Source organism: Stegostoma tigrinum, chromosome 28, assembly GCF_030684315.1.
Source record: "Stegostoma tigrinum isolate sSteTig4 chromosome 28, sSteTig4.hap1, whole genome shotgun sequence".
Classification (NCBI taxonomy): domain Eukaryota; kingdom Metazoa; phylum Chordata; class Chondrichthyes; order Orectolobiformes; family Stegostomatidae; genus Stegostoma; species Stegostoma tigrinum.
In genome coordinates, this window is record NC_081381.1 from 18,498,687 (window position 1) to 18,513,793 (window position 15,107).

General features: G+C 47.8%; 1 protein-coding gene across 9 annotated transcripts in view; it reads left to right on the top strand.

Annotated features, from left to right (window-relative positions):
* The window catches only part of agrn (agrin), a 545,020-nt gene that overhangs the window by 320,606 nt on the left and 209,307 nt on the right, over positions 1-15,107 (top strand). For all 9 annotated transcript variants that reach the window (XM_048561783.2, XM_048561787.2, XM_048561785.2 and 6 more), the window contains one exon: positions 10,980-11,195. In XM_048561783.2, the coding sequence (XP_048417740.2) occupies positions 10,980-11,195 (216 nt within the window). The remainder of the gene's footprint in view (positions 1-10,979; positions 11,196-15,107) is intronic.

The following is a 15,107-nucleotide window of genomic DNA, read 5'->3' on the forward strand; positions in this document are numbered from 1 at the left end:
ATCAGAGAGGGGGATGGGGAAAGGGTTCTGAAATAAATAGGGAGAGAGGGGGAGGCGGACCGAAGATGGATAGAGGAGAAGATAGGTGGAGAGGAGAGTATAGGTGGGGAGGTGGGAAGGGGATAGGTCAGTCCGGGGAGGACGGACAGGTCAAGGAGGCGGGATGAGGTTAGTAGGTGGGAAATGGAGGCGCGGCTTGAGGTGGGAGGAAGGGATGGGTGAGAGGAAGAACTGGTTAGGGGGGCAGGGACGAGCTGGGCTGGTTTTGTGAGGCAGTTGGGGGAGGGGATGAGCTGGGCTGGTTGTGTGATGCAGTGGGGGGAGGGGAGATTTTGAAGCTGGTGAAGTCCGCATTGATACCATTGGGCTGCAGGGTACCCAAGTGGAATATGAGTTGCTGTTCCTGCAACATTTGGGTGGCATCATTGTGGCACTGCAGGAGGCCCATGATGGACATGTTGTGGAAGGAATGGGAGGGGGAGTTAAAATGGTGTTCGCGACTGGGAGGTGCAGTTGTTTAATGTGAACCGAGTAGAGGTGTTCTGCAAAGCGGCCTCCAAGCCTCCGCTTGGTTTCTGCAATGTAGAGGAAGCCACACCGGGTACAGTGGATACAGTAGACTACATTGGCAGATGTGCAGGTGAACATCTGCTTAATATGGAAAGCCATCTTGAGGCCTGGGATGGGGGTGAGGGAGGAGGTGTGGGGGAAAGTGTAGCACTTCCTGCGGTTGCAGGGGAAGTTGCCGGGTGTGGTGGGGTTGGAGGAGAGTGTGAGGCAGACAAGGGAGTCACACAGAGAGTGGTCTGTGCGGAAGGCAGACAAGGGTGGGGATGGAAAAGTGTCTTTGGTAGTGGGGTCGGATTGTAGATGGCAGAAGTGTCGGAGGATGATGCATTGTATCCGGAGGTTGTTGGGGTGGTATGTGAGGACGAGGGGGATTCTCATAGTGGGGTTGTTGTGGGGGCGGGGTGTGAGGGATATGTTGCGGGAAATGCAGGAGACACGGTGAAGGGAGTTCTTGACCACTGCGGGGGGGAGGTTGCGATCCTTGAAGAACGCCGACATCTGGGATGTGCGGGAGTGGAATGCGCCATCCTGGGAGCAGATGCGGCGGAGGTGAAGGATTTGGGAAAAGGGATGGAATTTTTGCAGGAAGGTGGGTGGGAGGAGGTGTATTCTAGGTAGCTGTGGGAGTCGGTGGGCTTGAAGTGGACATCAGTTTCTAGCTGATTGCCTGAGAATGAGACAGAGAGGTCCAGGAAGGTGAGGGATGTGTTGGAGATGGCCCAGGTGAACTTGAGGTTGGGGTGGAAGGTTTTAGGGAAGTGGATGAAGTGTTCAAGCTCCTCTTGGGAGCAAGAGGCGGCGCCGATACAGTTATCAATGTAACCGAGGAAGAGGTGGGGTTTGGGGCCAGTGTAGGTGTGGAAGTAAGACTGTTCCACGTAACCTACAAAGAGGCAGGCATAGCTTAGGCCCATGCGGGTACCCATGTCCATCCCCTTTGTCTGTAGGAAGTGGGAGGAATTGAACGAGAAGTTGTTGAGGGTGAGGACGAGTTCGGCTACGCGGATGAGGGTGTCGGTGGAGGGGGACTGGTCAGGCCTGCGGGACAGGAAGAAGTGGAGGGCCTTGAGGCCATCTGCATGAGGAATACAGGTGTATAGGGACTGGACGTCCATGGTGAAAATGAGGTGTTGGGGGCCAGCGAATTGCAAGTTCTGGAGGAGGTGAAGGGCGTGGGTGGTGTCACGGACATAGGTGGGGAGTTCCTGGACCAAGGGGAGAAAATGGAGTCCAGATAGTTGGAGATGAGTTCGGTGGGGCAGGAGCAGGCGACGACAATGCGTCGGTCCGGGTCGGTGGGTTTGTCGATTTTGGGAAGGAGATAAAAGGGGCAGTGCAGGGTTGGGGAATAATGAGGTTGGAGGCTGTGGGTGGGAGGTCACCTGAGGTGATGAGATCATGAATGGTATTGAAGATGATGGTTTGGTGCTCGAGGGTGGGGCCATGATCAAGGGGGTGGTAGAAGGAGGTGTCGGAGAGCTGGCGTTTGGCCTCGGTGATATAGAAGTCAGTGCGCCATACTACCACTGCGCCTCTCTTGTCTGTGGGTTTGCTGGTGAGGTTGGGGTTGGATCGGAGGGAGCGGAGGGCTGCCCGTTCTGCGGGGGAGAGGTTGGAGTGGGTGAGAGGGGTGGAGAGGTTGAGGCGGTTAATGTCTCGACGGCAGTTGGAGATGAAGAGATCGAGAGAGAGTAGGAGGCCTGGGGGTGGTGTCCAGGAGGAGGACTTGTGTTGGAGGTGGGTGAAGGCGTCAGTGGAGGGAGGGTTAGGCTCACGGTTAAAGAAGTAAGTGTGGAGGCGAAGACGGCGGAAAAACTGCTCAGTGTCCAAACGTGACTGATATTCGTTGATGTGTGGGTGGAGGGGGACAAAGGTGAGCCCCTTGCTTAGGACTGACCACAGGCCTGACCAGTCCCCATCCACCGACACCCTCATCCGCCTAGCCGAACTCGTCCTCACCCTCAACAACTTCTCTTTCGATTCCTCCCACTTCCTACAAACAAAGTGGGTGGACATGGATACCCGCATGGGCCCAAGCTATGCCTGCCTTTTTGTAGGTTACATGGAACAGTCCCTCTTCCGCACCTACACTGGCCCCAAACCCCAACTCTTCCTCCGTTACATTAATGACTGTATCGGCGCCGCCTCTTACTCCCAAGAGGAGCTCAAACAGTTCATCCACTTCACCAACACCTTCCACCCCAACCTAAGTTCACCTGGGGCATCTCCAACACATCCCTCACCTTCCTGGACCTCTCTGTCTCCATCTCAGGCAACCAGCTAGAAACTGATGTCCACTTCAAGCTCATTGACTCCCACAGCTACCTAGAATACACCTCCTCCCACCCACCCCCCTGCAAAAATTCCATCCCCTTTTCCCAATTCCTTCGCCTCCGCCGCATCGGCTCCCAGGATGAGGCATTCAACTCCCGCAAATCCCAGATGTCGGCGTTCTTCAAGGACCGCAACTTACTCCCTGCATTGGTCAAGAACGCCCTTCACCGTGTCTCCCGCATTTCCCGCAACACATCCCTCACACCCCATCCCCGCAATAACTGCTCTAAGAGAATCCCCCTCGTCCTCACACACCACCCCACCAACCTCTGGATACAATGCATCATCCTCCGACACTTCCGCCATCTACAATCCGACCCCACCACCCAAGACATTTTTCTCTCCGTGACTCCCTTGTCCACTCCATACTGCCCTCCAACCCCACCACACCCGGCACCTTCCCCTGCAACTGCAGGAAGTGCTGCACTTGCCCCCACACCTCCTCCCTCACCCCCATCCCAGGCCCCAAGATGACTTTCCATATTAAGCAGATGTTTACCTGCACATCTGCCAATGTAGTATACTGTATCCACTGTACCCGGTGTGGCATCCTCTACATTGCGGAAACTAAGCGGAGGCTTGGAGACCGCTTTGCAGAACACCCCCGCTCGGTTCACAATGAACAACTGCACCTCCCAGTCGCAAACCATTTTAACTCCCCCTCCCATTCCTCAGATGACATGTCCATCATGGGCCTCCTGCAGTGCCACAATGATGCCACCCGAAGTGTGAGCAACTCATATTCCACTTGGGACCCCTGCAGCCCAATGGTATCAATGTGGACTTCACCAGCTTCAAATTCTCCCCTCCCCCCACCGCATCCCAAAACCAGCCCAGCTTGTCCCCGCCTCCCTAACCTGTCCTTTCTCTCACCTATCCCCTCCTCCCACCTCAAGCCGCGCCTCCATTTCCCACCTACCAACCTCATCCCACCTCCTTGACCTGTCCGTCCTCCCCGGACTGACCTATCCCCTCCCCACCTATACTATCCTCTTCACCTACCTTCTCCTCTATCCATCCTCTGTCCGCCTCCCCCTCTCTCCCTATTTATTTCAGAACCCTCTCCCCATCCCCCTCTCTGATGAACAGTCTCGGCCCGAAACGTCAGCTTTTGTGCGCCTGAGATGCTGCTTGGCCTGCTGTGTTCATCCAGCCTCACATTTTATTATCTTGGATTCTCCAGCATCTGCAGTTCCCATTATCTCTTATAACATTCTGGGGACACTGGTTCTAATCCCACCATGGCAGATAGTGGAATTTTAATTGAATAAATATCATTCATTAAGAATCTAATGATGACCATGAATCCATTGTCGGTTGTCAGGAAAAACCCATCTGATTCACTAATGTCCTTTAGGGAAGGAAACTACCATCCTTACCAGGTCTGGCCTACATGTGACTCCAGACCACAGCAATGTGGTTGACTCTTAACTGCCTTCTGGGCAATTAGGGATGAGTAATAAATGCTGCCTAACCAGCAACACCTTCATCTTGTGAATGAATAAAGAAAAAAAAAGCCTGTACCACTTCCTCTGGCAGCTCATTCTGCACATGCATCACTCTCTGCATACAGAAATGAGATACTGTGAAAAGTACAGTTTTGCATGCTAACTAGACAAATAATACCATCTGTAAGTACATCATGATAGATATATCAATAGATGTTGAGAGGGATATGGGTCAAATGCTGACAAATGGAACTGGGTCAGATTGAGACGTCTGGTCGGTGCAGATAAGTTGAACCAAAGGGTCTGTTTCTGTGCTGTATGACTCCATAACTTCTTTTGTTTGCTTCCTGTGCAACAACATGCATTTATAGATGTTCCTAATCAACCTATTCAGGTATTCTGACATACCTGTGAAGCAAGTGGGAGTTGAAGCCAGAGCTGCTGGCCTAGAGATAGGGACATTACCACTGCACCACAAGTGCCCCTGACTTGCATTTTTATGGGGCAATTAATATTGCCAAATCTTGGCAAATTCCTTGAAGGTGGTGCCCCTTTAACAGTGGGTTGTTTGTGTGCATTGTGAGCAGTACCACATGTCAAAAAGCCACCGCCCAAGACGTTTTTCCATCCCCACCCCTGTCTGCTTTCCGGAGAGACCACTCTCTCCGTGACTCCCTTGTTCGCTCCACACTGCCCTCTAACCCCACCACACCCGGCACCTTCCCCTGCAACCGCAGGAAATGCTACACTTGCCCCCACACCTCCTCCCTCACCCCCATCCCAGGCCCCAAGATGACATTCCATATTAAGCAGAGGTTAACCTGCACATCTGTCAATGTGGTATACTGCATCCACTGTACCCGGTGTGGCATCCTCTACATTGGGAAAACCAAGCGGAGGCTTGGGGACCGCTTTGCAGAACACCTCCGCTCGGTTCACAATGAACAACTGCACCTCCCAGTCGCAAACCATTTCCACTCCCCCTCCCATTCTTTAGAATGACATGTCCATCATGGGCCTCCTGCAGTGCCACAATGATGCCACCTGAAGGTTGCATGAACAGCAACTCATATTCCGCTTGGGAACCCTGCAGCCCAATGGTATCAATGTGGATTTCACCAGCTTCAAAATCTCCCCTTCCCCCACCGCATCCCAAAACCAGCCCAGTTCGTCCCCTTCCCCCACTGCACCACACAACCAGCCCAGCTCTTCCCCTCCACCCACTGCATCCCAAAACCAGTCCAACCTGTCTCTGCCTCCCTAACCTGTTCTTCCTCTCACCGATCCCTTCCTCCCACCCCAAGCCGCACCTCCATCTCCTACCTACTAACCTCATCCCACCTCCTTGACCTGTCCGTCTTCCCTGGACTGACCTATCCCCTCCCTACCTCCCCACCTATACTCTCCTCTCCACCTATCTTCTTTTCTCTCCATCTTCGGTCCGCCTCCCCCTCTCTCCCTATTTATTCCAGAACCCTCACCCCAACCCCCTCTCTGATGAAGGGTCTAGGCCCGATACGTCAGCTTTTGTGCTCCTGAGATGCTGCTGGGCCTGCTGTGTTCATCCAGCGTCACATTTCATTATCTTGGATTCTCCAGCATCTGCAGTTCCCATTATCACTCACCAATGCTGTATGACTCTCCCCATTTACCCTCCTCCACCCCTTTACTGAGTCCTGAGCCTTTAAGGAGGCAGCCTGACTTTAGGAACACTGTGTGTCTTCAAACATGCAGTGTGCCGGTGGGATTGGGAATTGGTTCTTATGCACTGCCTTCAATTTGGGTCATCGCAGTGAGCACAGAAACGGAATTGCAACTGTAACCAGAGCTTTGATTTTCCTTGCTTAGCAAACCAGAAAAATGAATTCACCTTATCCATTACCTGACTGTAGATTTTATACCATTTTGGGGAGGAGCTCGGTCTCCTGGTTCACCCCATTGTTCTTTCATAACTTGATATTTTCTTTCCATTTTTAAAAGAATAATCTGTCCATTGCCTCAAGTCACAATTTATTTGGGTCAGATATTTATTTATAAATCTCAATGCGCTGACAAAATGTTACGAATCTGCTGAGCAAGCTTCTGGAAGTTGGAGTGAGCATTGTGAGTAAAGTGTGATGGAACTCAGGTGACCATCAGCCTGGAGCATTAACTGGGGAACTGTGCAGACTGACTAAGTCTGGATCATGGGCTCTGTGAAAGGGAACAAAGAAAAGTGCTGAGGATACGATAGAATTCCTCAGCCTGGAGACTTGTACTGAAATCATTCCTTTTACAACACAGCCTTTGTAGTCTTTAAATTGATCCCAGTTTAGCAACTAGATAGCATGGAAATTAAAACTGCAAAAGCATCACAGATTACCAGTCATCAGGGATTGTCACACACCCATCGCTAGACAGCTGATGCATTAAAGCTTTTGCTTAAAATCATAGAATCCCTACAGTGTGGAAACAGGCCCTTCAGCCCAACAAGTCTGCACCGACCCTCGGTGCATCCCACCCACACCCATCCCCCTGTAACCCACCTAAGCTACACATCTCTGAACACTAGGGACAATTCACCCTGGCCAATCCACCTAGCCTGCATGTTTTTGGATTGTGGGAGGAAATCAGAGCACCTGGAGGAAACCCACACGGACATGGGGAGAATGTGCAGACTCCACACAGATGGTCGCCTGAGGGTGGAATTGAACCTGGGTCCCTGGTGCTGTGAGGCAGCAGTGCTAACCGCTGAGCCACCGTGCTACATGTACAAAGTGATCCCTCACTCTGATTTGGGTGACTACTCAATAACTTCACTGGAAGATGCACAAAGAGTGGATGCAGATATTATCTTTGCAGTCAATTAACTTGCTAACATTTACAAACAGACACCACATGCACCAGGAATGGACAAGGGTGAAGTATGTGTGCGTTGCTACACCTATAGCAATCAAGAAGAGTCTCCAGATGTTTTCAGTACAGACAACGGCCCTTTGGCCCCTCAACTCTGTGCTGGTTAAAAACAAACACTAATTATTCTAATCCATTTTCCAGCACTGCCTTGAATTCCTTAGAATCACGTGCGCATCAAAATACATGTTAAAATGTTATGAGGGTTTCTGTCCTCTACCACCCTTTCAGGCAGTGATTTCCGGATTCCCGTCGCCCTCTGTTTTTCGTCATATCCCGTAAGCCTATGCCTCCACCGAGGCAAACAGGTTTTTCCTGTCTACCCTGTCTATTCTCCCATATTTTAATCTTGGTCATGTCCCTCCTCCGCTCCAAGGAAATCAACCCTAGTCTATCCAGTCTCTCTTCATTACTGAAACCCTCCAGCCCAGGCAACATCATGGTAAACAGAAACAGAAATTGCTGGAAAAGCTCAGTAGGTCCGGCAGCATCTGTGAAGAGAAATCAGAGTTAACGTTTCTGAGGAAGGGTCACTGGACCCGAAATGTTAGCTCTGATTTCTTTTCACAGATGCTGCTGGACCCACTAAGCTTCCCCAGCAATTTCTGTTTCTGTTTCTGATTTACAGCGTCTGCAGTTCTTTCAGTTTTTAACATCCTGGTAAATCTCCTCTGCACCCTCTCCAGTGCAATCATATACCTCCTATAATGTGGATTCCAGAACAGCACCCAGTACTGTCACTGTGTCCTAACCAGCATTTTATACAGTTCCAGCATCACCTCCTCTGCTTTTAAACTATGCCTTGGTTAATAGAGAAATTAGAAGATAAATTAGATAAAGCAAAAGCAAAAATTGCCAAAATAAAGATTTCAGACATATAGTTTGTTACTGAAGTGTGATCACATTTTCCCTGGGATCTCAAGCATTATAAGTCACTACAGAATTTAATGTCTATGAACAGAATAAGAACATGTGACCATTAAGCGTCCCATTTCTGGCAGGACCAACTTAATCATTAAGGAATAACTACAGGTTAAAAAAAAGACAATGATGGAATTTATTGAAGATACTGGAAGGTAATGATATGTAAAAGCACAGATCCATCTTCGCTGATGTTAACCCGATGACCTTGGAACTTAGTTCTCATTGCAATTTCCCTGCAAGAGGGAGAGCAAAAGAACAAATCATTTTCACCTCTAAAGTTAGGACTTACTTACCTCCCAAGCATACGAGCAACTCGGACTCAATGTTTATGATCAAGTCTTTAACGACGATTTGATGTGTATTTTTTGTTTGCCTGCCTTTTTGTAGGATACATGGGACACTGGCATCACCCATCCCCTCTTCCTTTGTTACATTTCACCAGTTTCAAAATCTCCCCACCCCCAGCGTCATCCCATGCCCAACCCTCCCTCTTATCCCCACCTCCTTGACCTGACACAACTTGTCCATCTTCTTCCGTATCTATCCACCCCAGCCTTCCTACTGACCAATCCTACTATCCCCTACCTGCAACCACCTATCACCGTCCCACCTAGCTTCCCCCAGCCCCACCCTCCTCCCTCTATTTATTTCTGAGCTCCCTTTTCCCTCCCCAGTCCTGATGAAGGGCCCTGACCTGAAATGTCAACTTTCCTGCTCCTCTGATGCTGCCTGGCCTACTGTGTTCCTCCAGCTCCACACTGTGTTGACTCTGACTCCAGCATCGGCAATTCTTGCTATCTCTGTGTTTTGGTTTTGTTTTTATGCTCATTAAGTTGAAGGATGTTGGTACTGAGAAGTGGAATACTGGAATGTGAATGCTGTCCAAGGATAGAGATGGTATGGTCTGGAGGACACTGGTATTCCCTCTTTTAGTCCAATGCTGGTGCATCAACATTGGCAATTAAAATATTTAGGTGGTTGTTTTTGACTAGTGCAGACTTGATGAATTGAAGGGTCTTTTTCTGTAGTGTACACCTTTATGACATGAACACTTTACCACTGTCTACTCCAAAACCAGGCATCCATCTGATATGTGATGTTTGCAAATAATTAAGGACAGATTTGACCGGTGGAGTCCATGCAGATGAGTTGAGAATGTCTGAGCCCATTTCAGATAGAGCACCTGCAGATCACAAGTAGTTAGGTCTGGGTTGATTTCAAACCAGATATCAAAGGCTACCATCCAGTCCCATACACTCCCTCATCAGACAGTAATGTTGTCTTTCACAAACAAATGAATGGAATTTAAAATGCGAGACAATATTTTAAGGATTCCTCCAAACAATCCTGGAAGTTGTCCATATATAGCAGCTAGGAATTTGGGGGCATTGGAACAGGAAGAGACCATTTAACTCCTCAAACCTCTTTAACCACTTACTTAAACATAACTCCAATTAACTGTCTTGTTCCAATAATCCTTAAAGCCCTCACCTAACAAAAAATGAGATATTGCAGTTGTGTGAGCTCGCAATGCACAAATCTCCTCCACTAAACATATTATTTACTTTCATTTATCAGTACCTACAAAATATTGGCATTACAAGGCTGGCACAACTATAAGATATTCCATCACTCACATACTAGGCAATGTCCCAGAGGATCATGAGGTTCCTGTCTCATTTGAGGAGAGATGATTGGTGGGTGGTTTAACCTTGGGGTGGGGATGGGGTGTCAGAATGCCTCAGGCGAGGGGTTAGATGGAGAACATGGGGCTTCTGTGGTGACCTCAGTTAGAGTGGAAGTTGAACCTGTGTTGTTGTCAGTCAGCATTGCAATCCAATCATCCTGCCAACGGAGCTAACCAGCTCCATTTTATAACACCCTGTCTGGAAGTGGTGAGAATCTTTTCAAAAATTAATTTTTAAAACATGATCCTTTCAGCTAGGCCGTTGGTGTTTGAGGGGAGAGTGGGAGTCTTTCCAGAAGGCAGCTTGGACAAATAAAGAGGACCTCTGATAAAGGGATCTCCAAATTAGGGAGAAAGGTATAGAGAGAGAGGTTTAACTGAAGTAAAGCAGGAGAATGTTTGTATGGAACATAAAAACTCTCACAGACTAATTGGGTCAAATGGTCTGTAATTGTGCTGCAAATTTTATGTAGTTCTATCTATAGAAATTATGTACAGCAACATGTTCTCAGTCGTTAATCATCACTGCAGTTGCTTCCCTCATGATGTCATTACTAGTGGAACCTCTGCTATTTCCATACCCAATCACTGATCAGAGCGTAAACATTGCTCTGGTAGAAGTTTGCAGATCCATTTATGGGCATTTGTCAGTGTTGTAAGTTGGTCCACAATCCTGATCTGTGTGCTCCCCATGTGTGGAGGAGTGAGGAGTTCAGAGGGTCTGCTGGGTCGGTATTTGGGCTAACCTAGGTGGACAGTAACAGGTCCGGGCAATGGGCTATGGAGAGGGTCAGAGTGCCTGACTCTCTGCAATTCTTATGTATTGCACTCAAATGGCCATCGAGACGGAGAGTACATTGCCCTTTGGCATGATGGAGGCCTTTAGAGACCAATGGGCACCATGGAAGCTGGTATGCATCATCAACCCAGGCAACATTATTTTGATTTAGTAAGTTTCTGTTCACCTTTTCTAAACTTCCAAGAAACCATTTAATTGCGTTTTTGTAACAGTGTCCCATCAGGGGCTGTTTAACCTAATTTTTAGGTTTGTGTTAAAAGTGTAGAAGCTGTGTACGTTGGACACACAGTGGTCTGATAATAACACTCTCTCCTTCCTTCCTCAGTGTGTCGAGGTGTCCTCTGTGGGTTTGGAGCTGTCTGTGAGAGAGATCCCAAAGATCTAACTAAGGGAATATGCGTCTGCAAGAAAAGTGTCTGCCCGTCTGTCATCGCCCCAGTTTGTGGGTCCGATTATTCCACGTACAGTAACGAGTGTGAATTGGATATGGCCCAGTGCACACAGCAGCGAAGGATCAAGGTTATTAGCAAAGGACTCTGTGGTAAGTCTTAATATTAATTTGTGAAAATGACTGTGCTTTGATATAGTGAGAATATGCAGGCATCAAGTGGACCCTGACTGGAACAGGTGTTGCCGTGGAGAATGTGTCCATTAATACCGACTGACAGTTAGCGCCCACGCTTTGTTTAAATTGTAGAACAGCCAGGTTGACTTTGATTGGTCAGAGCTCTGAGAAATGAACCAGAGAATGGCTGACAACAATTTTATTGAGTTGAAACAGGCTGAGTTTCCTGGTCCTAAGATGCTGCTAGACCTGCTATGTTCATCCAGCCCTACACCTTGTTATCTCAGCTTATGTGTATGTTGTTTCTGCACGCAAAGGGTCCCTGCGAATTAATATATGTAGCTCTTGATACATGTAAGTGTACCATTCTTAGTATCAATTAATCAATCACAAGCATGCAGGAGTTTGTAGCCTTAGTATTCCTACAGTGTGGAACCAGGCCTTTCAGCCCAACACAGCCACACTAACCCTCAGATGACCCTATCCAGAATCATCCCCCTACAACCCACCTAATCTACACATCCCTGGACACTATGGGCAACTTAGCACAGCCAATCCACCTGGCCTGCGCATCTTTTGGACTGTGGGAGGAAATCAGAGCACCTGAAGGAAACCCACGCAGACACGGGGAGAATGTGCAAACTCCACACAGACAGTCGCCCGAGGGTGGAATCGAACCCAGGCCCCTGGTGCTGTGAGGCAGCAGTGCTAACCATCGAGCCAACAAGCCACCATACTGGGAGCCTGACTGACAATCCTAAATTGGTTGTCAGCATAACTTCTTCCACATTCAGGATTAACCATCAAATGCTTTCCAATTGCAGAATCATGTCTAATCTTGAATCATAAAATCCCTACAGTGTGGAAGCCAGCCATTCAGACCATTTAATCCACACCGACCCTCTGAAGAGCATCCAACCCAGACCCACCCTATCCCTGTAACCCTGCATATCCCATGGATGATCCACCTAACCTACACATCCCTGGGCACTAAAGCCAGGGTGGTTCACCTAACCTGCACATCTTTGCGCTGTGAGAGGAAACCAGAGCACCCAGAGGAAACCCACGCAGACATGGGGAGAATGTGCAAACCCTGCACAGAGGGCGGGATTGAACCGGGGTCCCTGGTGATGTGAGGCAGCAGTGCTAACCGCTGTGCTGGGGGTATCACAAGCTTGAGCTGTATGGGTATAGTCAGTACCATATTTGTTGTGAACAGCTGGTTGAACATGCTGTTTGATACAGTCTGTCAGTCCTTAGGTCATACATTGTGTTTAAGACAAGAGCCTCTTCTCATTAGATGACTCCACCACACTAGATCAACTAGATCCTATCAGGGGAGATCCCTACACTCGTGGTGAATCTATCATCTGGATCCTGCAAACAGAGTTTCTTCTGTTTGTCTGAACAAAGGAAGGAGACTTCATTTCTCTGCTTCCCAGTATGCAGCACTGCCTTGTCCAGGCTCTGAACAGTCATTTTAGGTTACACTTGTCAAGATCGCAGGATTGAAACATGTAACCTACTGACGTTTGGGGTAAACTTTCCCAGGCATGGTTGGCGGGAATCTGCCTGGGAGGGTAATTGAGGCAGGAAACCTCCAGAACCTTTTAAAAAGTATTTGGAAGAGCACTTTAAATGTGATAACATCCAAGGATATGGGCCAACTGCTGGTTAGTGGATTTATTGTAGATGGGTTGGCGCAAACTCAATGGGCCAAAGGGCCTTTTCAGTGCTGGATGACCCTGAGTTGTCTATTAAACACTAGGGGAGACTAAACTTATTTTCACTTTGAAAAGCAAAGTGGACACACCACAAACACCAGAGAAAAACCTGGTATGGGAGATTGAGAGTGGGGTGAAAGTAAGTGGATATCATTATGAAGTAGCCTGTAAAAGTATGATGGCTTGAATGGCCTGTCCCTATCACCATGCATTAAAGTGTTCCAACAAGCATGATCGTATTGAATAAAGGGGAAGGTTCGCTGGGCTGAATGACAAACTCCTGTTTGTAGATTCCTTTAATTAGACTACCTATGAAGCCAGGTGACTCTAAGGGCCTGTTAGAAATTAGGGAAATGTATACTTTCAGAAGTGGAGAAAGACACAGCAAAGAGTTTAGGCGGTACAACACGAGATACAGGGAGTCAGGCCAGACCAGTATTCAAGAGCACACAGCCCTCTGGATGCAAGGGTGAAGAAGGGATCATAAGACTGGGGTCCTAGCCCCTTGACTCCGTATCCAATCAAACTGTTTGGATATTACACAGTTTGCCCCTTTGTCTCCTAAATAATCCAGAGGAGAAAACTGCAGTAGCTAAAGCATGGATATTTAAAGACATGATCAGTCTACCCACCCCATTTTGAGGCCATTCTGAATCTCTTTTTACTTGATTTCAGCAGGTTAAAATGAAGCCTCCAGTCCCCTAATTCCTACGAAACTGCTTGGCTTCTATTTTCATCTCTTGCATATTACCTTTGGGACATTTGAAATGCGAATATGTTGTTATTCTTTTTTTTTTAGCGGTGAAAACAGCTCATTAGTTCATTCTCTCTGCAGGGCAGAGAACCTCATGATTCTTGAACAGAAAACAGAAATTGCTGACGAAACTCAGCAGGCCTGGCAGCATCTACAGGAAGAAAGCAGAGTTAGTTGCTGAAGGTTCTGATGACGCTAACTCTGTTTCCTTCCCACAGATGTTACCTGCTGAGCTTTCACCAACAATTTCTGCTTTTCTTTCAGATCTCCAGCATCCACAGTTCTTTGTTTCATTTCAGCGTAAGGATTCTTTATCTCTGTAATGTCGGTCTATCTTGGTTTAACAGTGATAGGAATGAGCCAGTGGGCTACCAGGGGTTAGAAAGGAGAAATCCATTGGGTTATGACTTGGGTGACAACAAGTTTAACTGTGAAACCATTCACCTAGGCTGAGAAGATAGGGCTGGGGTAAACGATTAAGCCCCTTGATCCTGTTGACGTCAATATAAATTCCATCGACACGCCTGATTCTGTGTCTAATAATCCTGCCAAAGTGTAATATACCAACCAGTGTTTTGAAATTTTCCATTTTGAACCCTTGATTCCTGAGTGAACTGTAACAGTCCACGATCATCCAACTTGTGTACCCCTTTAATCATCCTAAATACCTCAGTCAGGCCATTGGGTTGCTATTTACAATCTTGAGTTGATTTATAAAGAATAACTGAATGGGGATGTGATAAAGGAAGGTAATTGACACCAATGGAACCATACTGTCTCCCTCAAAGAGCCGATGGATGGGGAAATAGGTGAAAGAAATTGCTAATGCTGATAGCTCGTGTAAATGTTTTTGCTGAACACAAACCTTGATTTGCTCACCCACCAAGTCGCGAGATTTCTCCCCACCTTTGATGTGCTCTGGTGGCTCATCAAGAATCTGACAGGGAAGTAGAAGCTGCTGCCGTAGCGCCATTTTGCAAGAGTATGTGGGGCTGCAGTCAGGAGTTTTGTCATCTCACAGAGCTGCCTGTAGCCCATCCGTCCCCAGCTCGGAGAAGCATTGGGCACATCCCTTCACCTTCATCTCAATAAGGATCTGAATTAACATTCTACTCGTGTATCTGTGACACTGTTTCTTTGCTGTTATCTCATTTCTTCTACCCAACATGTCCTGCTCTCAAAATGGGAACATTTGCTGGCTGACAGATACTTTTCTCAATTATTTTAAAAATAAAGTCTTTAGGTGCTCCACGAACTAGTTCATTTTGCCTCTGCAGGATTTTTTTTTGTGTTTTCTGCATTAGGGCTGCAAAGTCTAGAAATATTAACAGATATTGTGATGTTGCTGCTAATGTTTCGGAATAGCAGCTCAAGTAATATTGTAGGTGAGTCTACATGGTTACCTGCAAA